The following is a 23,092-nucleotide window of genomic DNA, read 5'->3' as shown; positions in this document are numbered from 1 at the left end:
CAACTCAAATGGAAAAAAGAGCTGCACCTGTGGAGTGATCAGCAGGAGGAGTTCGAGTCCTAATTAATAACAGAGTTCTGTAATTGGTGACCAATGAATGCTGGTTCTTTGCTCAAATGTATAAATAGTGTAAAGTTCTGATGCTCAGGGATCAGCCCTGGGGAAGCCCTTAGCTCCTGGCTCTGCACTAACTGGAATAAAACCAGAAATCCCTTACCTTGATTTGTGGATTGTCAATGGAAGCCTGCAGCTGTTTTTGGTGACCCAGATGGGATGGCCAGAGTGCCCTGCCCCCACTGACTGGCCACTCCAGGCAAAGGGGCTTGGCAGGACGAATTCCAGCACACAGCAGCCGCAGCCCTGACACCAGCACAGGCAGTGACTCGATGGCACAACACATCCTAGAGGTATTTCCCTGGTGAGGAGGGTGGCTGGAAACTGCCAAGAAGTTGGATTTTGGGGTTGGGCTCTGCAAAAGCTGAAGAAAAAAAAAATTTGTTTCTACAATTTGGTGATGCATGTCTTGGATTTTTGATGTTTGCACACACATTTTCACATGCAGAGCTGGTGATGTGAAAACTGGGATTTGGATGTGTGCCTTGGGATAGTGCGTGAAACACTGGAAATTCCACAACTGAAATGGGTTCCTCTGCTTCTCTAAGAATTCTGCTTTTCTCTCCTGAAGAGTTAGGGTGATGATTTCAGATAAATTGAAATGATACTGTCATCAATGATTGCCTCATTCTGAATTAGATGATGGTGAAAAAAGGCCAGAAAACAACAGGCCTTTAAAATAGAATACAATTTTGCAGTTTATATTACTTTGTAGGAGGCAAAATTAATGGGATGAAGTCCCTGATGTAGATCAGGGACTTTAAGGAATAGTTTCACTTTAAGAAATAATTAATAAAGTAAGAAAAAATTAGTATATTAGGTTTAGTGGATTCAAAGGGATCAAAATGGAATATATTCTTTGGGAAATGAAGAAAAGAGGATAATGGGAAAGATGTTTGTCGTGTGGGACAAGAAGACAAAAGAAACAAAAACCCAAAGTCCCAAACCCAAACTATTGGCAGCTCCCCTGACAGAAGGATGAAAGCTGGAGGTGGGCAGGGTGCCTGGAGATGGAACAGTGGTTTTGAGACATCCTCTGCTCCCAGTAGGATCAAGGAGAAAGGTAATTCGGTATCACAAGCACATTTAGGGCAGCAGGTGGACCTGGGGAGGGGCAGGGGATGTGCAGGTGCCAGGCACAGTTCAGCCTTGCTGAAACAGAAGCAGCCAGCAGGGTGACACCAGAAATCCTGATGGAATATGTAGTGTGATTAAAATCATTATGTCCATTCATAATCCAAACCAGGAGGACATCCAGGCTCTCCTGGAATATTTGTTCCTCCATGAGGAATGGAGGGCAGTTTGGAAAAGGTTTGAGAAGAAAGAGTTAGGAAAATAGGATTAGATCCAAAGGTCCATGGCATCCCAAGTCCTCACAAATTTCATCCTAAGAGTGACCCGGAGTGGGATCTCAATCAGAGTGCTGGTGGGACTCATAAAAATTATATTAGAAAATTATTTCATTGGGATTCTAAGAGGAAGTGAATAAACTGAAACACCTTGCCAAGCTGTATGAAGGAAAGAGGGAGCAAAGGAGTCTCCACTGGCTTTGTAGGAAAGATTGTGTGAAGTGGCTCCCAAATTGATGGATTCAGATCCAGCAAGAGAAGGAAGCAGATGCTGTTTAACAGGATTTCTGTTGGGCACTTGGCACCTGGTCTTAGAAATTCCAGAATAGAGAAGAAGTGGAGGGGATGGTTATTTCCCAAGTGATGCCTGTAAGGATAAAGTAGAAGAGAAGAGGAGCCAAGAGAAGTTACTGGATCCATTGTCAGGGACAGGCACCTGGGGATTAACACCCCTCCAAAAGTGTCAGGGTGCCCATTGCAGGCAGGAAGGGCACTGGGAAAAGGAGCGTCCACAACTTACAGATAGACAGAAGGAAAAATCAGGAGATGAAGAAATGAGGCTGGACTGAACGGGGACAGAGGCATCTCCTCTATTTCCCCAGCCAGTCCTTTGATCCCAGTTAAACTGGGGAATGAAACAATGGATTCTATAGCGGATTATGGAGCAGTTCATTCTGTAGCTACTGTGGAGAACCTTACAGCAAAAACAGGGAGGAAATTCCCTCGGGCCACTTCACATCCCATGGAATTCACGACTGGGAACACAAAATGACCCCATCGCTTTCTCTGCATGCCAGAGTGTCCTTTGCCATTGCTGGGGAGGGATTTGCCACGCCAGCTGTGCAGGTCTTTACTGACACGGTAAATGGAGATTGGAAATCTGGGCATGCTGTGGTCACTGCCATGAAGGTGTTGGAAAATAATCCACTGCTCTTCCCAGAAAACCAAACTGGGAGCTCCCACTTGGCCCCTGGCATCGAGCTGAGGAAGGGAAGTCAATATTTATACCAAAAGATGCCTTTGGCACAGTCCATGCTCATGGAGCAATTTGGGAAGAGCAAGGAGTTCTGACCTCACAGGGGAGCTCAGAAAAACATGTAGCTGAAATTCCAAAGATAGGGAAAGCATTTCTTCAACCAAAGAACATCACAATAATACATTGCAGAGCCCCGTGGAAAAAGAATCCACATATTGTAAAGAGAAATAGAAGAGCAGATGCAGCAGTGGAAGAAGCTGCATTGAGGAAACCAAGGTGTGAAGGAGCTTTGATTCCACAAACCTGTGCAGATTCATCTCCAACAAATTACACCAAAGGAGAGAAACAACGACTGGAATAGCTTAACTGTACTAAAAATAAAGAAGGGTGGTGGAAAACACCTGGTAAACAGCTCTTGGAGATAATGGAAATCCAGCTTAAAAGGCTGCATCAAGAGACGCACACAGAAGCAGATGCATCACTGCAAAAAATACTTTGGATGCAAGATGCAAAGTTTTGCAGACAGAGTAGTTAAAAATTTATCCTTTGCTGTGTTAATTATCCAAAAATAAGAAAGAAAATGCAGGGAGGAAGCACAAGCAAGGAATATCCCCAGAGAAACATTACAGAATGGTTTTTACAGTCACCCATCCATAATTAATTCAAACATTTATTGCTTTTCATCAAGCACTTTTCTGGTTGGCTGGTGTTACCAAACAGTTCATATTCCCGAAGAAAAGGAATATCTGTTTATCTTATCCAAGTCTGTCTGTTACAGAATCCTGAACCTGGAGCAGAAAGATTAGAGGAAATGGACGAGGCAGGATGGGCTTGGAATGCAGAATCCACCCCTGAGCAGTGACCTCTGGCCAAGAAGATCTACAGGACACTGCTCTGGAAGGAGCTGATTGCAAACTCTCCGTGGATGGGAGCTGTGTGCAAATGGAACCTGAAAAGCCAGGACTGCAGTGCTAACCCAGCATGAGGTGACAGAAGTCAAAGCTCGGAGCCCCAGCACACGGGCTCAGAAAGCAGAGCTGACTGGAGCTCCTACACTGTAAATATAAAAAAAGACTTTAAATATATGGACTGACTCAAAATTTGCTGTTGGAGCTGTTTGGAAAGAGAGAGGGGGCTGTGAAACTCTAAAGGATGCCCCAGGAAACACGGACAAGTAATGCAGAGATTGTTACTGGGCATGCAGCTGGATGGAAAAAACGCATTGCAAAGCTCATCCATCCAGAGAAACCCCAGTGAATACTGGAAATGGCCTGGCTGACAAAGAGAGAAAGTGGCAAATCTGTTAGATCCTGAAAATAGCCCTGAAGGATGGTGGGGTACATCCAGCAAACAGGTAATAATTCCCCAACACCTTGTGAGGAAGGTGGCAGAGGAACAACATCGGGGAACTCACTGGGGAATAAAAACTCACTGGCAGAAGCATTGAAGCTTCAGGTTTTGAGCATAAAATTCACTGGTATCATAACCAGCAACCTTAAAAAGTGTCAAATCTGTTAAAAGAATAACACAGAACAAATGAAACAGCCCACGGCCAGGACTGTTAGGAAGGGCAGTTGTCTGTAAGTCTTGTGCCAGTTAATGCTTCCTTATTTACCTATATTAGTAATTAATATGTAGCAGCCAATATCTTAGTTTTGAGAGCAAGGATTGTGTCAGAACAAAGAATGATTAGAGAAGTACCTTATGACCCAACTACGTATTTAGAATACTCTCAGGAAGAAAAGATTCATCAGAAGATCTGGAACCACACCAAAATAAGTCCTCAGAAATTATTAGCATATATGTTTGTATTCAGGAAAAGTGATGAATATGTATTAGTTTCAGGAATATAACCTGGTCTGTTAGGTCACTGGGCATGCATGCTTTGAGGAGAATCTCCCATGCATCCAGCGCTCCTAATAAAGCAATGTTAACTTTCTCACTGAGCAAGTTGGTTGTAGAGTTTATTTCCCAGTTTTCCGTGACACCACGACTTTCCCCTGTTGTACTAACCAGAGTAGAGAAGTGATTAGGGTATCTTCAAAGAATAATACCAAGACTGGGAGTCCCAGAAGGAATTTCTACAGATAATGAACCATACCTTATAGCTGAAATGGTGCAGGAAGTGTCCAAAATTTCAGAGTCTGTTTGGGAACTACACACCTTATGGATCTCACAATCCAATGGTCAGACAGAAAGGATGAACAACAAAGAGGCAAAAAGTTACAATGAAAGGCTCGGGTGGAGCAACATCTCTGTCTCTTAGAAGAGTTTGTGTCAATCCTTGAGTCTGACAGGAATGAGAGCTTTGGAAATGCCATGGAAGGAATAACCGTGTAACCACACACAGAGATGAGCTGTTTGCAAGGCAACAAGCAGAGCCAAAGAAATAATTCATTAATACATTAATTAAATAATTCATTTCTCTTTCACAGCATTTATCCTCAGTCACAGGCCCCACCCTGTTAGCTTCTCACAGAGGTTGTCCCTATAATATCCCCACCAGCAAGACCTTGCCACACAAACCTGATACAAACCCAATAAAATGGACAAAATTCCACACATGGGACACGCAGTTGGGTAAGTGATGACAGCAGGTGTACAACTCACCTGCCTTTGAGGGGGAAAGTGAAAAGACATTCTTTATGCATGTTAACATTATGCCCCTTATGGAGAAAAAGGCCTTTGGAAGCATAGTTGTGGAGAAGAATAAAGAGAAATAATGATGCTCCTTGGAGACACCCTTGAACAGCAGCTGGAGCAGGCTGTGTGTTAGAATCCATGCCCAGTCAAGGATCACCTCTTGCTGAAATCTCAGGCGGGAGGACAATTTAACCGGACAAGCAGAGGCACCAGCAAATCCCAGGGGGCTGCCCCGAGGCCAGTGACAGGGGATGAGCCCCTGGACACAAAGCACAAGGAAGAAAATTGCCCAGAACAGAACGAAGGTGGGGCTCTCCTGAGGCATCTCAAGCACTGGGGTGGCACCCATGGCACCCAGCTGAGGGGCTGCTGAGAGTCCCCCTCAGTCACCTCCAGAGGGTGATGGTGACAAGGGAACATCCCTGAGAGAGGGGGGAAAGGCAAATGATGCATCCACCATTGTCTGGTGCGGGCATGGGGAAACCACAGCCCCTGATGCTCCCCAGGGATCACCCAAGGCCTCCCGGGCACGTCTGTGGTGTGTGCAGGAGCACACAGAACGGGGCGCTGGTTCTGGTGCTGGTTCTGGTGTGTGCAGGAGCACACAGAACGGGGCGCTGGTGCTGGTTCTGGTGTGTGCAGGAGCACACAGAACGGGGCGCTGGTTCTGGTGCTGGTGTGTGCAGGAGCACACAGAACGGGGCGCTGGTGCTGGTGCTGGTGCTGGTGAGTGAAGGAGAAGCTGGGCCGGGCTCTGGGGTTGGTTCGCTGGCAGCCGCATCGCCTCTGCTCCGAGTGGCAGCTCGGGGACACAGGAGAGCAGAGATGTCCCGTCTGTCACCCGTGCACCCCAACCCCAAACCAGCGCGGCTGTCGCCGTCTGCCGGGGCTGGGGGGTCTCCAGGGCTCAGCTCTCGGTGTCCCCCGGCTGGGCAGGGTGTGGCAGCGGGGACCTCCCCGTGGAGCCCAGCGCCAGGGGACCCGTCCAGGCCCCGGGGACCCGTCCGGCCCGAGGACCGCTGGCCATGTGCATCACCGGCCGCGCCGCCATGGCGACCGGGCGAGGCGGTGACGCAGCCACGGCTCCTGCGGCCGTCCCGGGGGACCCTGCGGGGCTCGGGGGCGCGGGCCCGAGCCAGCGCTGATGTGGCTGTGTGTGTACTCAGCCAGCTCATCCCGGCAGTGTTTGCTCGGGGATGCGGGGCACGGCGCTGCCGCGGGCACCCAGACGGGGGTGGCAGGATGGGGCCACCTGAGCATCCTCGCCCAGCAGGACAGAGCCCCTCTCGCAGGGCCCAGGGCTCAAAGTGCCCGAGTTGGGCTCTGGGGTCTCAGCCCCTTGCCTGGGGGCGCTGCTGGGGTGATGGAGCAGAGGCACCACACGAGACAACGTGTCCTCACACACTTTTAATGTTGGAGAGGGCCAGCGTCCATTTTGGGAATTCCAGCAGCAGGGATGGAGCTCGCCTGAGAGTGCCAGGGATGGCCATAGCCAGGGTGGGGGGGACAGGGACAGCCATAGCCAGGGTGGGGGTGACAGGGACAGCCATAGCCAGGTGTGACAGGGACAGCCATAGCTGAGGACATGCCAGCATCACCCCAGGGCTTCACTTCAGTGCTGACCTGTGCAAAAAAGAAGCCTCAGCCCTATGACCCCAGGACTCCCTTCCCACTCCCTGAAGCAAGGAGACAAGGATGGCCTGGGGGGAGCCTGAGGTGTGGCCTTCCCATCCACATCCTCATCCCCATTCCCAGGAGGTGTCTCCTCTGCCCCACAGCACCGCATGGCTGTGCCCATCTCACTCCCCATGAGGGTCTCACCATGAGGAGAACTCGCTGGCTTCTGCCTCGGCCCCACATCTGCAGAGGGAAAGAGAGAACAAGATCGACCCAGGGTACCCTGGCACCCTGAGGGACTCGTGCTGCTGCATGTGGAGCATGGCACAGACACACAGGCGTGGCACTGGACACTGTACTGGGCAGCCATGGCATGCACTCACCTTCAGCAGCTTCGGGCACCTCCAGGCTGTCCAGACGGTCCTCATCCGTTGTGGCCTCACTGCCATCCCCAGGGGCATCGCCCTCATCCTCTCCCAGTGGCTCTGTGGGCAGGGGACAGCTCAGCTGGGACCTTCCCTCCCTCCGACATCATGGGGATACACCAGGGCACGCCAGGAGGGAGATGACCAAGCAGGACACGCCAGGATGTTCCCAGGAGGAATGTGAGCAGCCCAGTGTGGGAACCGGGGAGAGCCTGGGGCAGCAGTGACCCTCCAGGGTCCCTGGGTAGTGCTAAGGGTGGGGTCACATCGTCAATCCTGTGTGGGATCTGCACACAGGGCATGTGGTGAGGGCGGCTCTGCTTGTCTGAGGGCTGGGCACCCCAGGCAGCCCCAGTGCCCCCTCGGGACAGCAGCAATTTCCCCAGTGCAGGCACCTGTCTGGAACTCGATGGTCCTCAGCATCTCAGCCACGTAGTCCACATTGATGGAGAAGTGGTCCATATTCTCGTAGCCAGGCTCAGGGCGGCTGCTCATTGATGCCTTGGACATGTCTGTGATCCTGCAGGGCAGAGACACCCTGGGAGCTGCAGAGGCCAGCACACAGAGGGCCACCAGCCACAGGCCTTTTGCCCCCCATTCTCCCCACTCACTTTTTCAGGAGTTCCTTGGAGTGCTGTGAAGGAAAGCAAGGGAGGGATCAGTGTCTCCTAGACATCATCCCCACCACAGGTCCACCCCTGCACATCCCAGGGGCATCCACAGCCCCCCACCCCTCAGGGAAGCATGGCACTACCACACAGGGCCAGGGCAGTCCCAGCCTCCCTGTCCCCTTCTCTCCCTGTCCCCCTGGCAGAACCTGCAGGTACAGGGCCATCTGGGGCTCCTCCATGGCCTGGATGGCTGACTCCACCAGTTTGGAGGAGGCCTCCAGGTGGTCTCCGTACTGGCGGATGAGCCCACGGACACGCTGCAGCTTGGTCTCCTGCTCGGCCGCGATGCTCTGCAGCAGCTCCTTCTTCCTCTCCTCCAGGATCCCGTAGAGCGCGTCGAACCGCAGCCCCAGGTGCTGCTTCTGCCGCCGCCCGTTCTCCTGCGGGACGGGAGTCAGGGGCTGCCCCCGTCCCCCCAGCACAGCCCCGGGGCTCAGTCAGCACAGCCCTCAGTCCCAACCTCGATGGTGTGGCAGATCTCCTCCATCTGTGTGATGATGGCCTGGATCCGATCGTTCCCCGCCACCAGCATGGCGATGCCATCGCTGAGCTCGCTCTGGGAGGAGAGGGCTTGGGTGTGAGGGTGGCTCTGTGGGTACCTCCGGCCCCCCCAGACCCCAGGGCCCCCCCCACCTTCTGGCGCTGGTAGACGGCCGGCAGCGGGGCCACCTCGCAGTCCTTGTGTGCCCCGAACACCTTGCACAGGGAGCAGGTGGGCGCCTCGCAGCGCAGGCAGTAGATGTTGATCCGCTCGTCCTCGTGCTCCTCACACATGAGGTGCTGCTCAGCCTTGGCATGAAGGGGTCTACGTGGGGGTTGGGGGCGTCAAATAGACACCCCGGCTCCCAGAGACACCCCAGAGAGCCCCAGCTCCAGGACCTTGCCCAGCCCTAGAGACACCTCTGGCTCCCAGGGACCCTCCAACTCCAGGGACGTTCCTGGCACCAGAAATACCACCGGCCCCGGAGATACCCCCAGCCCCAAGGATATTCCCCGGCCCTGTAAGGGCCCCATGACTCCGCAGTTCCTGTTGGGATCCCCTCCCCAGCCCTCTCGGTGTGCTCGCTGCCACCCGCAGGTCTCGCCCCTCCCGCCCCGGGGTCCCCTCGCCTCCGGACCGAGCCGACTCCTGCTTGTAGATGTCGATGATGTTCTCCACGAGCAGGTTCCGCTGCAATCCGTACACCCCGTGCCGGTCCAGCACCACCTCATGCCGGCACGACGGGCACCGGAACCGCCCGCCCGACGGCACCGCGCTGGAGCCCCGAGACTGCCACAGCGGGTTGGAGGCCTGGGGAGTACGCGAGGGGTCACGGCGGCGGCACCCTGCACCCCTGGCATTCCCGGCAACTCCCGCCCGCACGGATCTGCGCCCCACAGCCCCCGGCACGGACCCGGGCACGGAGACAGAGATGGAGACGGGCAAGAGCACGGACACAGGTGTGGACAGGCACAAGGACACACACACGGGCCCTGCCTCCCGTTAACAGTCCCTGCCAGCCCGGAGCGGCACCGAGCGCAGCCCAGCCGGAGGTCCCAGCGGCCGGTCCAGGAGCCGGCATTCCCTGTGCCAGTGCCAGGCCAGGCCTCCCCTGTGAAGAGGATCCCGGTGCTGCTGGTGCCGCCCGCCCCCCCGCCTCGCTGGCCAGGGATCCCAGGATAACGGGGCCACCACCCGCAGGACCGGGGTCCTAGAGACGGAGGTCCCGGCGCCTCCCCCGCCCCACCAGCGGGTCCCACCTGGAAGACGTCGTTGGCGCACTTGCGGCAGAGGTTGTGCTGGCAGGGTAGGATAACCACGGGCTTGGAGAACATCTCCAGGCAGATGGGGCAGATGAGCTGCTTCTCCAGGCTCTCCATGCTCCGCGCCTCCGCCAGAAGCGGCTTCAGCCCCACCGCGAAGTTCATGGCCACGGTTCCGGCCCGGCCCGATCCGTCCCGGCTCTGTCCCGCGGCTCCGCTCCGGCCGCCCGGTGCCCGCTTTGTTTCGGCCCCGGCCGCGGCCCCCGGCGCTAATTTTAGCCACCCCCGCCCCGCCGGGGCCGCAGCTGTCGGCGGCGTCGGGTGACACTGAGTCACCGTTCCTGCCCACCCCTCGGGACCGACTGGTACCGGGACCGGCTGATACCGGGACCGGCTGATTCCCTGGGACCGACTGAACTTCGGGACCGCGGATCCTCTGCGCGGGGAGGAGTTCCGGGGGACCAGGGCTGGCTGCTGCAGGGGCTGCAGGACTAGCAGTCACGCTGAGGAGTCTGTGCCCCCCTCTGCAGGCAGCAAGGCTGGGGCAGGTTGGGGTCTCCCAGATCCCCAGCTCAGTGCCAGCCCCCCCGAACAGCAGGGTGGAGGAGCTGGTGCCAGGACAGCCCATCCTCACTCACCCTGGCACCCTGGCTATATTTAGGGAGTGAGGCAGAGCCCATGCAGCTGCGGGGCGAGGTGGTGCCCAGAGATGGGAAGAAAGGGCAAGCGGCTCACTGAGCCCCCCTCGGTGCCATTCCTGCCAGCCCTGGCCCTCGGCAGGGCCACAGCTCCCTAGGGAGCAGGACAGAAGCAGGGGCAGCACTGGGCAGTGCGAGCAAGGCTCCAGGACTGCAGCAGCAAGGACTGGGAAGAGCACAGCCTGTGGGAGCCAGCAGTAGGGGACAGAGTGGGACCAGGTGGGTGACAGGAGACAAGTGACGTTCACTCCACTTGACATGACCACTCCACACAGGACATGACCTTATTACTGCACACCCCAGGCAGTCCAGCACCCTGCAGAATCCATGGGCACAGCCCCCAGTGTGGACAACACTAGGCAGAGGCACAGCCCTGGACAGAGCCCAGACATACACACACGCTTCCCTCCCGTCAGCCTTTAATGGTGCCCACAAAAACCCAGACAAACCCAGAGGGCAGAGGAAAGGGGTACAGACAGAAGCACCCCAACCCCACAGCAGCGTTTGGCACCCAGCACCCATCGGGAGGGCGGCATGAGGGGGCAGCGGGCTCAGCCCAGCCCCAGAGGTTACAGTGCTAATGGTCTTGGACACGCTCAGCTCCCTTGGCCGAGCCACGGAGCTCGGCCTGGAGCATCTCTGCTCGTGCCTGGTGCTCGGTGCCCGACAGGGGCACAGGCAAGGCACTAAAGAGGGCCACAGCAGCACGGGCTCCAGGCCACTGCCACCACCAGTGCTGGGACGCCGGGGCATTGCCCTGGAGCTCGAGCAAGGGCCCAGGAGCCTGTGCATTGATGCTGGCCAAATTAACCTGAGATTCTATCCCTCCCGGGGCTGACGAGCCAGTCGGGAGGGGCGGGACCATGGTCCCAGAAAGTGACAGTCCCAAAGGAGAATGCCTGCCCCAAGTCCTGGGGGAGTCGGCGGGATGGGGCCGGCCTCAGGCATCACTCCTGGTGCTGGCTGGAAGCGGCTCCGTGCTGGCAGGCGGGGGCTGTGCTACAACAGGATCTGGAAAGGAAGAGCTGCAGATCAGTGGCTCAGCCCCATCCTGTGCTGCCAGTGAGCATAAATCTCACAGTAGCCCCACAAGGGCTCCCACACCCCTGGCCAGTGCAGAGCTGCACGGGAGTGCCCCGACCCTATGGAAATCTGCAGGAGTCACCCAGCCCCACTTACACCAGTAAGGTCAGTGCTAGAGAACAGAGCTGGCCTGGAGCACAGCTGCTCTTCCCGTGCTCTGTGCCCCAAAGGGCACAGGCCCAAGGGTCTCTAAGCTTCAGGCCTGTTCAGGGAGCTTTGTCCAGAGGGAAGAAGAAGGTGCACCCATGGCCCATGCAGTGGCTCCCTCTGTCACTGTCACCGGCCCTGGCCCACAAAGGAAACACCGAGGGCTGGCTGGAACTAAGAGCTGTGGCTAAAACCAACCCAAGGCCTGAGCCAGAACTCTGTCCCCCATATGAGATGGGACATGGGGAGACCCCAGAGCCCCCACAAAGCAAACAGAGGTGCTCCCAGCTGCTGGACTCCAGCCTGACTTACCGCTGTCCTCTGCACGCATCTGTGCCTCCAGGTCCTTGGGGTCCACGTACTTGTAGGACTCGTCCTCCTTGGGCTGGCAGCACGTCCCGCAGCAGAAGAAGCAGCAGCAGCAGCAGCAGCAGCAGGTGAGGGCACCGCAGCATAGCAGGAGTGCCTGCATCAGGGACAGATGCACTGTGAGCCCACCGGATCCCACACTCATCACACCCAATCCACCAGCCTGCCAGAACAGCAAACCGCTACGCTCACCCGACCCGCCAACCCCGTCACGCCAGCCCCGCGGCCGCCGGGCTCACCTGGAACCACCACTTGGACATAAGGAAGTAGTGCCGGACAGCATCATCGCCGAACTGCTCGGCCACGTAGAGGCCAAGGGAGCCGTACTGGTCATACAGGCGCCGCTTGTCCGCGTCGCTCAGGGTGGCGTGGGCGCTGTTGATCTCCTTGAACCGCTCGGCCGCCGCCGGGTCATCGGGGTTCTTGTCGGGATGGTACTTGAGAGCCAGCTTCCTGTGGGGTGCAGCGGGGCGACCCCCGGCATGGGGTCACAGCCTCACTCCCCGGGACAGACCCCGACCCCCGCGGTGCAACCAGGACCCCCGGCACGGGGTTACAGCCTCCTTTCCCGGAACCGACCCTGACCGCCGGGATGGGACCAGGACCATCCGGAGGAGACCCCGGCCGCGTTCGCGGGACGGACCCTCGTGCCGGGGCTCCCGGGACGCCCCCGCGGCCCCCGCCGGACCCCCCCGTACCGATAGGCCTTCTTGATCTCCTCGGGGGAGCTGCCCTTCTGCAGCCCCAGCACGCGGTACAGGCTCTCCCCGACCCGGGACAGCTTCCGCTGCGGCCGCGGGGGCTCCGCCATGGCGGCGCCGGCGCTCGGGGGGTCGGACGGGACGCAGCACCGAGCGCCTCGGGCCTGCCCGCGCCCGCCGCCGCTTCCGCCCGCGCCGCCGCCGCTCTGCGCACGCGCCGCCCGCGACCCGGGCCGGGGCGCACCGGGCACACCCGGTACAGAGCACACCCGGTACAGGGCACGGCCCGCCCCGGTACAGAGTACACCCGGTACGGGGCACGGCCGGGACAGGGCAGAGCCCGTTCCGGCCCCACGGACATCCCGCACCGCCCGACCCCGGTCCGGCGGCTGCAGGAGGCGGCACACGGGATCGCGCTGCTCCTTTATTGGTACAAAACGGCGGCGAGGGGGTGGTGACGGCACGGCCGGGCCCGGGACAGCACGGGGTGGGAGGCAGACCCCCGCCCCCGGACCCTCCTGCTGCCGCCGGTGGCGGGGGCGAGGCGGGGAGCAAGGCTGCCGCTGCCCTTTGGAAAAAGAACCTGAGCAACAAGGGCAGCACCGGGGACGCCTCACCACTCCCTGGTCACCGGGAATGGGACAGCACCGGGAAGGCAGCCCGATGCCAACCCCCCGACTCCTGGGATCGGGGATGGAGTGTGGATTGGCGGGGACGGGGTGAATCCATGAGGTCCAGTCCCTGATGTCGGAGGGTCCCGCTGGAGCCAGGGGCTGCCCACAATAAATACAAATAAATACGGATTCCAGGCATGGAGCTTGCCTGGACTGGACCCCATCCCCCTCTTCCCCTGGGTAGAAGGTGAGCACCCCCTCAGGCACAGCCGCAGGGAGGCCACCACTCCCTTCGGAGGCACGGCTGGCCCAGGCCCAGAGGCAGGGCTCTGGGAACAAGGAATGTCCCTAAATGTCCCCTCTCCGTGGTCCACAGGAGAGGCCATCCCTCTCTTCTCTTCCTCCCTGGGGAGTATTGGTCCTTGGGGGCAGAGGGAGACCATCAACATGGGCTTGTTGTGCAGGTCCGAGAGCCAGGGGCTGGCAGGTGGGCACAGCTGGCAACTCAGGGCCTCTCCTGGGGGCAGGGATAGGGGCCAGCCCTGCAGCCAGCCTGGCCCGTAGTCCTGGGGCCAGCCAGCTCAGCAGTCCATGCTGTCGCTCTCACACCAGGCCGAGGGGCCATCGGTGCCGAAGTATCTGTCTCCAAAGTTACCTGGCAGAGAAAGGGACAAAGTGAAGGGACAGCAGCACAGCCCCACCAGCGTCCCTTTGGTGGCCACAAGTCTACCCCTAGGGTTGCTAGCCCCAGCCAGTGTGTACAGCACACCCTGGACCCCTCACCGATGCCAGGGATGATGTGGAACTCCTCGTTGACCCGTTTATCCACAGCCGTGGTGATGATGTGGACACGGGGAAAGGCGTAGGCCACGGAGTGCACCCCCATCTCCGCCATCAGCAGCGACAGCAGGAAGATCCTGTCCTCCTGCACATCGTGGTCCTGTGGCACACGGAGACGTGAGAGCCCAGCTGGCCACAGAGGAGGCCTTGCCCCCACCCGCCCAGCCGGGCCCTCACCAGCAGGACGCGCACGGCCATCATGGCCGCGGCCCCCGTGGACACGGTGCTGTCCATCAGGATGACGTAGTCCTCGCTGATCTCCTTGGGCAGGCGCAGGTAGTGCAGCTGCGGAGGGAAGGAAGGGTGCGTGGTGACATGCCAGAGGGGCAGGGCGGTGTGCCAGGCTGCAGCAGGCCTCACCTCAGGCTCCCCTGTGTCCAGGTTGGTCTGGATGAGGATCTTGCCCAGGCGGATGTCCTTGCACACAGCGGTCAGGGCCTGCTCCATGGTCTCGCCTGCTCGCAGGATGGACACGCCGGTGATCTGGGAGAGGGGCAGGACACGTGCTGGGTGCTCCCAGGGCATGCTGACCCCAGGAGCTGTGCTCTCATGGGGAGCAGGGCTCGTCTCTCACCCGCTGCCTGTGGAACCGCTTCCCCTCGTACATCGTGCCCTGGGGCGTCTCCACCGTGACCGACTGCAGAAAGGGGAGCACAGGGAGTGTGGGGAGAGCCAGACCCTTGTGATTGGGGGCATCCAGGAGGGGAGATGGGGATGGGGCTGTGCCTACACCCAAGAGTGGGCACTCACCTTCAGCGGCAGGAAGGACAAGGCATGTTCGATCAGCAGCCGCATCAGGCGCTTGGAGTAGAAGATAAATTCATCCCTGGTTGTGTCCTTGTTCCTGGGAGGAATGACACGTGTGAGGTGGCAATAGAGCCCCTGCCATCCCCTGCACACAACACGTGGGACACCAGAGGCCAACCAGCATGGAGAGCAGTCCCAGTCTGTGGGAACCAGAGCACCCTTGGAGTGACACAGTCAGTGATCACCAGCACTGTGGGGCTAAGGCTCACTGAGACCTCACCTTTTGTCTTAGACAGGACCACAGAGGCAAGAGAGCAGCTTGGCTACCCTGGGAGGGAGATGCAACACCAGTTACAGACATCAGAGAGCTGGGAGATAGTGGGGAGCAGGAACAGGTCAGGCAGGACCATCGGTTCTGGGGCAGCACAAACTCAGGAGCAATGGGTGAGTGCTGGGGAGCCCCGGGGGGGAACAGGAGCAGAGCCAGGATGAACTAGGATCCTGCTGTGGAAAGGGACATAGTGCATGATGGCTGAGCATGCTGGGTGACAGAAGAGAGTTGAACGTGTCCCCAGCTCTCCCCTCTACTACCAAGTCAGAGATAAAGCACTGCCAAGAACCAGGTGACTCTGAAATACCCATCAAGCCCTTTTCACAGCTCTGACGTACTGAAGGCATCAAGATGTAAAACAAACATAAACCAGAATAAAGCTGCCATGGGGCTGCAATTCCCAGAGAACCTCTCCCCTCCTCCAGGAGTGGTAAAGCCAGCCCTGCATGCAGGATATTAACTCCACAGCACAGGGAGAGTGAATGGCTTTTCCTACTAGGAGCACCCTGGCCACCAGCCTCGTGGGGAACATGAGGACAGAGGAGTCCCACAGACACCTGCCCATTCCCAGATGGAAGAGGTGGAGCTGCCAACACTCTTGAAGAGGCAGAAGGAGCAGAAGGATATTGAATATTTTTACTCTGTATTTGAATACATCATCTGCCATTTCTTACACCTCGCTGGATGACAGACAGCCCCACTGAAGCACTCAGAGAAGGATGAATAATCACTGCTGACCCTGTGTGTCCTGCAGCCATTCCAGGGTCACTCACGGCTGAGCACCTGCAGTGACCACGGCATACAGACATTCCCAAATGTCTGGGCACAGCCAGCACCTCCAAGGAAGGCAGAAAATCTGCTCTGGTCTGGAAGGAACAGGCACCCTGCCTACGGCTCCCAGCATGAGCTGTCAGCATGCACTCGCAGGTGGGCTGCACCCACACATCCACCCACAGCAGCCTGGGAGCAGCACGAGCCTGGCAGGCTCCCTGCCTTCACGGCAGCCTGTCCAGCCCCAGATGTCCCCACTGAGACCCACAGGGGCTGTGCTGGCCCCTGGCTGGGTGGGATGGGCCCTGCACTGCTCCCACAGAGGCAGGCTCCTCCGGGGATGGGGAACCACCCCTGGCCCCAGTGCAGAGACACAACCATGAAACTTCTTGCCCAGGGCACAAGCAGGGCAGGGGGTAGGGCTGTGCCAGGGAGGCAGGGAGTGCAGCAGCAGACTACCAGGATCCATCAGTGCCACCATCCCACCTCCTCAGCTGGCAGAGCACTGCCAAAGGGGCCATCACTGTCTGGGTGAAGCCTGAGGAAACACACTGCTCCTACCCACAGAGGAGGCAGATGAACCTCAGCACACTACAGCACACTGGGAGCCTGCTGCTGGGCATGGCAGCACCACCTCAGCCTTCCCTAGCACGCTCAGGAGACGACAGAGGGACCAGGAGGATCTGCCTGGGGCCTGATCATGGCATCAGCTCTGAGCATGAACTGGACTGTCTGCAGCTGAGAGCCAGCTCAGAGTATCAGGCACCAGGAAATCTGGGCATGAATGAGTTACAGAATCCCACAATGGTCTGTGCTGGGAGGGACCTCAAAGGTCATCTTGTCCCACCACAGCACCTTCTATTAGACCAGGTTCCCTCAAACCGTGTCCAGCCTGACCTTGGGGCAGCCAGCTATCCTGGGCAACCTGTGGAAGAGCCTCACCACCCTCACAGAACTTCTTCCCAGTATCTCATGTAACATGCCCTCTGGCAATGGGACACCATTTCTTCTCATCTTGACACTGCATCCTTCATACCCCATCTATTCTCAGCCTCATGACTCAAACTGTGCAGCTATTCCAGTGTGGGACTCATTTTCAGTTTCTGTCTCTCCACAACAGCAGAAAATTGCTCAAGAGAGCGCTTCCCCCGGATGCCAGCCTGGATCTGCCACGATGCTCATCTGCTGCCACCAACACCCTCCCAGCAGACAGACGGGTGGAGCACGAGGAGCCTCTGCTGTGGAACAACAGGGAATGGTGCTGGATTGACCGTCTGCCTCCTGAGAGCCGCACTGGGAAAGACCAGAAAAAGGAAAAGGAGGGAGGGAGGAGAACCCTGGCTCAGAGCTCTGTGCTGATGCAGGTGCCAGGCTGGACAGGTGGAGGTGCTCGGAAAGGCTGTGCTGGTGGGAGCAGCAGCACTCCATGAGCATTCCATCAGCTGGAACATGGTGCAGAGGAAGGTTCCCTGCCGATGTCAGGGGCTGGACTAGGTAGCCTCTAAAGGTCCCTCCCACTCAAACCACTGTATGATTCAATTAATGACGAAAAGAGACAGATCTGCCAAGGTGCAGTAACCTTGCACATGGAGGTACATGCGATGTGGCTAAAGGTGTGTTTGATTCTCACCAGCCTGGAGCTCTCTGGGAGTCCAAGAGAAGGGCAGCAGGTAAAAGCAGCATCTCGGGAGTAGAGGGTCACACGTGGTGACCAGCAACAGCCCCATGCCATGCCCAATGACACAGAAGCCAACGAGTGCTGCCAAGTCTCACCAGGAACACATGCTGCCTCGCTGTCCCCTGACACAGACACCCAGCAGAGCTCCTCAGCTCACAGGTTTGGGAAAGGCACTGGCCCAGCAGGATTTCAGGGGGTAGCTGACAGGCTGGGCCGAAGTTCCTCAGAAAGGTGGCATTTCTTACAAACCATCTGGAATGGGCTCAGCTGCCTCCCCACCACCCCTGGCTCTGCTCTCACGTGGGCATCAGCACAGCCACGTGAGGCCAGCGGTGCCAAAGCCCTGCACACCCAGGAAAAGCCCGGCCCACCCCCAGGGCAGCCTAGCACAGCCCTGAGCCTCAGCAGATTAAGGTCATCAGGCACTTGTAGTACAAAGGTGGAGCCACAGCCTGGGGGAGGGACACAGGCACTGGCACAGGGCCCTGCCAGTGGTGCCACATCACCTGTTCTACTGCTGTGACCTGTCTTGGAGCCTGTGCTTCCACAGGAAGAAGGAGTCAGGAGAAGGAAAGGAGGTGCCCAGCCTGAATGTGGTCATGAGTATCAGAAGATCATAAATTGTTTGGGTTGGAAAAGCCCTTTGAGATCAAGTCCAGCTGCTCCCCCAGCACTGCCAAGGCCACCACTAGCCCACACTCCCAAGTGCCACATCCACGTGGTTTCTAAATTGCAGCAGGGATGAGAAATCCATCACTACCTGGAGCAGCTGTGCTGAGGCTGGACAATCCTTTCCATGAAGACACTGCTCCCAATATCCAACCTAAATCTCCTCTGGAGCAGCCCGAGGCAGTTGCCTCTTGTCCTGTCCCTTTTCCCATGGGAGCAGAACCTGACCCTCACCTGGCTGCATCCTCCTGTCAGGAAGCTATAGGCAATGAGAAGGCCCCCCCTGAGCCCCCTTTTCTCCAGGCTGAGCCCCTTTCCCAGCTCCCTCAGCCTCTCCTGGGGCTCCAGCCCCTTCCCTGGACACGCTCCAGCCCCTCCAGGGCTCTCTTACCAGGAGGGGCCCAGAGCTGCCCCCAGCACTGGAGGTGCCCCAGCAGTGCCCAGCTGGGACAGCCCAGGTGCCACTGGCTTCTTGCCCACCTGGGCTCATGTTGAGCCACTGTAGACCAACACCCCCAGGGCCTTTCCAGCACTTCAGCTCCTCTAGACTAGCGTGCCTCATGGGGTTGTTGTGACCCAAGAGCAGGACCTGGCACTTACTTGGCCTTGACGACCCTCACACCGCTGGTCTCAGCACACTGATCCAGCCTATCCCAATCCCTTTTCAGAGCCTTCCGGCTCTCCAGCAGATCCACATCCCACCCCACTTGGTGTCATCTGTAAACTTACTGAAAGTGCACTCAGTCCTCTCCAAGTGTCTCACAAGGACATGAGCTTACACTTTCCAAACCAACACACAGGTGCCATAGCAGTCACAGCATGAGCAGGCACAGGACGACCTGAGCTCAACATGCCCTCTCTGCTGTGGACAAACACACCTGGGGGCTGTCAGGTTCTGCAGCCACAGAAACAAGGCACCTCTCTTTAGGTAGTCCTAAAGGCCCCAGCCCTTGAGCCCCCACTAACTGATGCTACTGTCACCTGAAAAAAAGGAGCATCAGAGGGGAATGAAAAGATCAAGAGTGGTGAAGTCATAGAAGCAGCTGCCCAGGTCCCTCCTCTAAGCGAGCTCTAAATCCAAGTGCCCTGGCAGAGGGGCAAGGGGTACCTTGCTCCATGCCACCAGCTGCTTCACCTGTGCTCCAGTGAGGGAAGAGCCAACCAGTCCCTTCCCACTGTAGAAAAAGCCTGCCTTTGGCTCAGGAATCACCCAAAGCAGATGTCCAGAGATCTGGTTACCAGAGAAGTGCCCATGGGGCCAGGGCCAGCTCCATTCAGCTACTCGGCTCCAGGCCAACACCCACGACTGAGGTCCCAGGGGCAAAGGGGAAAAACTCACTGCAGGCCTCGTGTGAGCCCACCAAGCAGCCTAGAGAAGGGGCCTGGGGGCAGGGATGTACCTGATGATGGTGTGCATGCCCCGCACCTGCGGCGTGCTCTCCAGGACGCTCAGCGTCTTCGGCAGTGGCTGTCCCTGGTGGGCAGAGGCCAGGGCTGCCCTGCAGAGAGGAAGGGGGTCAGGTGTGCAGCACACAGAGCCACAGCACTGGGCCCTTGGAGGGACGTGACCCCACCGAAGGAAGGCTCCAGAAGAGATCCTTGGAAGGTCAGCATCATGCTTGGCCTTCCCGCCTGGGGAAGAGCACCCCAAGTCAGATACCAGGCATGAGATCCCAGAGCTGGACTATCCAAAAAGATCAGGGCAAACCTCCTGGACCACAATACTGCTGCTGTAGCCTGTGCACCAGCTTTGGCCAGGACCAGGCCCCATAGCTGTGCCACAGCTCTGCAGGGCAGGACATTCCCATGCACCCTGGGACTGGGCTGTGCCCCGTGTGAGGGACAAGGGCTGTCCTGCTCAAACAGGACATGAACTGCCAGGAACAGGGACCAACAGCCCAGGGTAACTCAGCAGTCAGGACAGGAGCCCTGCTCCAGGGCTGTCAGGGACAGGACCAGGGCAGGGAGCTGGTCACACGCAGCAGCCACAACGTGGGATGTGTCACACAGAGCCCACAGCTGCAGCCAGACAGGCCCCAAGGAGCTGACAACAGCCACTGCAGCACCGGGGAGAAGCAGCTATGCTCAGGCACCTCAGCAAAGCTCTGCCAGCAGGGACAGGGAGGCAGCAAGACTTGGAAGCCAGTGGGTGCCAGTAGCCCCCCCAACCCAGAATGGGCTCCTCTGCAGTGTGGGTTCCACGTACCTGACTGTAATCTCCCGCTGGATGATGGAGAGGTCATCGGCGCAGCACAGGGAACAGGAAGGACACCCTGTCAGTCACTCACAGGCCAGCACAGCCACCACAACCACCCAGGTGGCTCCCCACCCTCCTCCCAGGGCCCACTTCACAGAGATGCTCCCCCAAGCACCATGCCAGGGCTTTTTGAGAAGAGAGAGGTCAAGATTCCCCCCAGGTGCTCCAGGAGCACAAGTTTATGTGCAGCTACATCCTGCTCTCTGCATGCAGGACCCTTCTCCTCCTCACCCCAGCTCACCTTCTCCAGCTGGCTGTGCACATGCTGCACAATGAGGTCCAGCGCCACGAAGTTTTCCCCACCTGAGAGTGGAGCAGAGGAGCCGGGTGGGGCGGACGCTGACCCACCCCTGCCCCAGAACACCCGCTCCCAACGCCAGGCTCAGCTCTGGCCTCACCCCTGGGCACCACGATGTCGGCAACCTGCACGGTGGGCTCGATGTACTGCTCAAAGGCCGGCTTCACAAACTTGTTGTACTGCTTGATGACCCCTGCGACATCACGCCCGCGCTCCATGATGTCGCGCTGCAGCCGCCGCACCAGACGGATGTCAGAGTCCGTGTCCACAAACACTTTCATGTCCAGGAGCTGGAAAACTGGGAGGGGTGAGCACCCCCTATGCAGCTCTCACCATACCTGTGTTACTCCCCTCCACCGCCCAGCAATGGCACCCAGCATCGCCTCCCCTGAGGCCCCCGATAGCAGTGCTCTGCCAGCAAGTGGGGTGCCCTCTCCCTCCGCAGCCCCCACGGCCAGTGCCTGTCCTGCTGCAGCACATCCCCTCCTGGGCCAGCAGCCACCTGAGGCAGCGATACCTTGAGCAGCTCCTTGTTGGCAAAGGCCAGGATCCCTTCGAACACGATGACATTGGCCCCATACACTGTTTTCTGCAGGAAAACAGGAGCTGGGTTTGTCCTGTTTCTCTCGCTTGCCACGGCAGCACCAACACTGACACAAACAGGGCACTGACCCCTCTGGGCTCTCACCACTGTGTTGGGGCTCTCCATAACTGTCCTGCAGTACCCAATGCTCATCCCTGTGCATGATGCTCCAGCCCAGGACAGAACCTGAACCTTGCTCCAGATCCCAAGTCTCTGCTCAATGCCATCCCTCCAGCACCCCTCTGAGTCCCTCCCTCACATCGGCACTGTTTGCAGATCCACCCAGAGTCTCCCCAGAATGAGTTCCCCACTCCTGATGACCCCCAACCGCCCCCTCTCTTTAACCCTGCAGCACCCAGAGATGTTCCCCTTTCCCGGGGTTCTGCCCCCAGGCCCAGCCTGGCCCCTGCGGCACTCACCCACTCGCGGCGTCGGCTGTGTGTGGTGAAGTCATACACCGGCACCTTCACGCTCTTGCCCTTCTTGAGCTTGCGCAGGACACTGACGAGCAGCTCGAAGTCAAAGGCATCGGGGTGGTCGAAGTTGTAGTCGCTGCGGGCTGCCAGCGCCTGCTGCCCCTCATCCAGCACCTGCAGGCACCGGCAGTGCTCAGCATCGTGCCGGATGCCTGGACCGGGGCACCAGCACCACTCAGCACTGCACCAGATCCCGGCATCCGCAGGCACCGGGACACCGGCACTGCTCAGTGCCGCGCCGGATCCCGGCATCCACAGGCACCGGCACTGCTCAGTGCCGCGCCGGATCCCTGGAGCCCCGAGCATCAGCACCACCCAGCAGCACGCTGGAACCGCGAGTGTCGGCCCCGCTCCGCGCTGTCCCGGCCCCCGGGCCCCCCGTCCCGCACCTTGTAGAAGGAGTCCATGGAGAGCAGCACGACCCAGGGCACGTCCAGCGCCTCGATGATCCGCGTCGCCACCGTGGTCTTTCCCGAGGCGCTGCCGCCGCACAGGCCTGCGGGGAGCGGCGGGGGCACCGCCCCGGCCCCGGATCCGTCAGGGCCCCGAATCCGGATCCGGCTCTGGCCCGGTCCCAGCCCTTCCTCGGCCGTTCTTTGGGGCCTGGTTCCACAACTTCCGACTGCAGCCCGACCTCGGCCCGGTCCGCCCTCCATCCCCTCCCCGGCCCGGTCTGGGCTCCATCTCCCTTCTGATCCAGCTCCATCCCCTTCCCGGCCCCGTCCCACCGCTCACCGATGACAAAGGCCTCATCTACGGGCGCGCCGGTCTCGCTGTACCAGGGTGGCCGCCCGGCCGTGTAGATAGTCCGTTTGCTGGTGCGAAGCAGCGGCGGCTCCGGCTTGCACTGGCTGGCGGTGCGGCGCCGTGGGGCCGGGGCGGGCGCCAGCGGCAGCCGGCTGAGCAGCGATCCCAACGGCGGCTCCGCCGCTCCCCGCCGCTGCTCCGCACCCGCCGCCGCCATTGCCGCGCGCGGCCGCGGGGGCTGCCGGGACAGGTCGTGCTGAGGGGCCCGGAGCAGTCAGGCCCCGCCTCCTGCACAGGCCCCGCCTCCTGCACAGGCCCCGCCTCCTGCACAGGCCCCGCCTCCTGCACAGGCCCCGCCTCCTGCACAGGGCCACGCCTCCTGCACAGGGCCACGCCTCCTGCACAGGGCCACGCCTCCTGCACAGGCCACGCCCCGGGCAGCCCCGGAGCGCGGGGCTCACCTGCAGACCCCTCCCCAGAGGTGGCACAGCCAGGTATCTCCGGGCCCGCTCTGCTGCCTCAGCCTCACCCCAGCAGAGCCGCTC

General features: G+C 59.0%; 3 protein-coding genes across 3 annotated transcripts; all 3 read right to left on the bottom strand.

Moving 5' to 3' along the window:
• Nucleotides 1-6,484: 6,484 nt before the first annotated feature.
• TRIM54 (tripartite motif containing 54) lies at nt 6,485-10,497 on the bottom strand. The gene is given in 9 exon segments (XM_088162677.1): nt 6,485-6,942; nt 7,083-7,184; nt 7,520-7,644; nt 7,736-7,758; nt 7,942-8,175; nt 8,256-8,353; nt 8,356-8,600; nt 8,914-9,086; nt 9,536-10,497. Coding segments are annotated over 9 exon segments (1,416 nt in total). The 5' UTR covers nt 9,704-10,497; the 3' UTR covers nt 6,485-6,694.
• Nucleotides 10,498-10,638: 141 nt separating this feature from the next.
• DNAJC5G (DnaJ heat shock protein family (Hsp40) member C5 gamma) lies at nt 10,639-12,809 on the bottom strand. The gene is made up of 4 exons (XM_014888236.2): nt 12,534-12,809; nt 12,075-12,288; nt 11,779-11,932; nt 10,639-11,247 (listed from the first exon to the last, which is right to left on the bottom strand). Exons 1-4 carry the CDS (start codon nt 12,644-12,646, stop codon nt 11,177-11,179), a joined length of 552 nt encoding a protein of 183 aa, XP_014743722.1. The 5' UTR covers nt 12,647-12,809; the 3' UTR covers nt 10,639-11,176.
• A 151-nt stretch (nt 12,810-12,960) lies between these two features.
• Nucleotides 12,961-22,804, bottom strand: LOC106860357 (uridine-cytidine kinase-like 1). The gene is made up of 14 exons (XM_014888157.2): nt 22,536-22,804; nt 22,190-22,296; nt 21,744-21,914; nt 21,259-21,330; nt 20,842-21,031; nt 20,685-20,746; nt 20,393-20,409; nt 19,587-19,685; nt 14,741-14,834; nt 14,565-14,627; nt 14,351-14,473; nt 14,168-14,275; nt 13,934-14,090; nt 12,961-13,805 (listed from the first exon to the last, which is right to left on the bottom strand). Exons 1-14 carry the CDS (start codon nt 22,762-22,764, stop codon nt 13,732-13,734), a joined length of 1,566 nt encoding a protein of 521 aa, XP_014743643.1. The 5' UTR covers nt 22,765-22,804; the 3' UTR covers nt 12,961-13,731.
• Between the last annotated feature and the right edge of the window lie 288 nt (nt 22,805-23,092).

The sequence above is a fragment of the Sturnus vulgaris genome, chromosome 3 (assembly GCF_052056855.1).
Source record: "Sturnus vulgaris isolate bStuVul1 chromosome 3, bStuVul1.hap1, whole genome shotgun sequence".
NCBI classification, from domain to species: domain Eukaryota; kingdom Metazoa; phylum Chordata; class Aves; order Passeriformes; family Sturnidae; genus Sturnus; species Sturnus vulgaris.
Note: the sequence above shows the minus strand (reverse complement) of the source record. Positions and strands in the feature narration are given on the sequence as shown.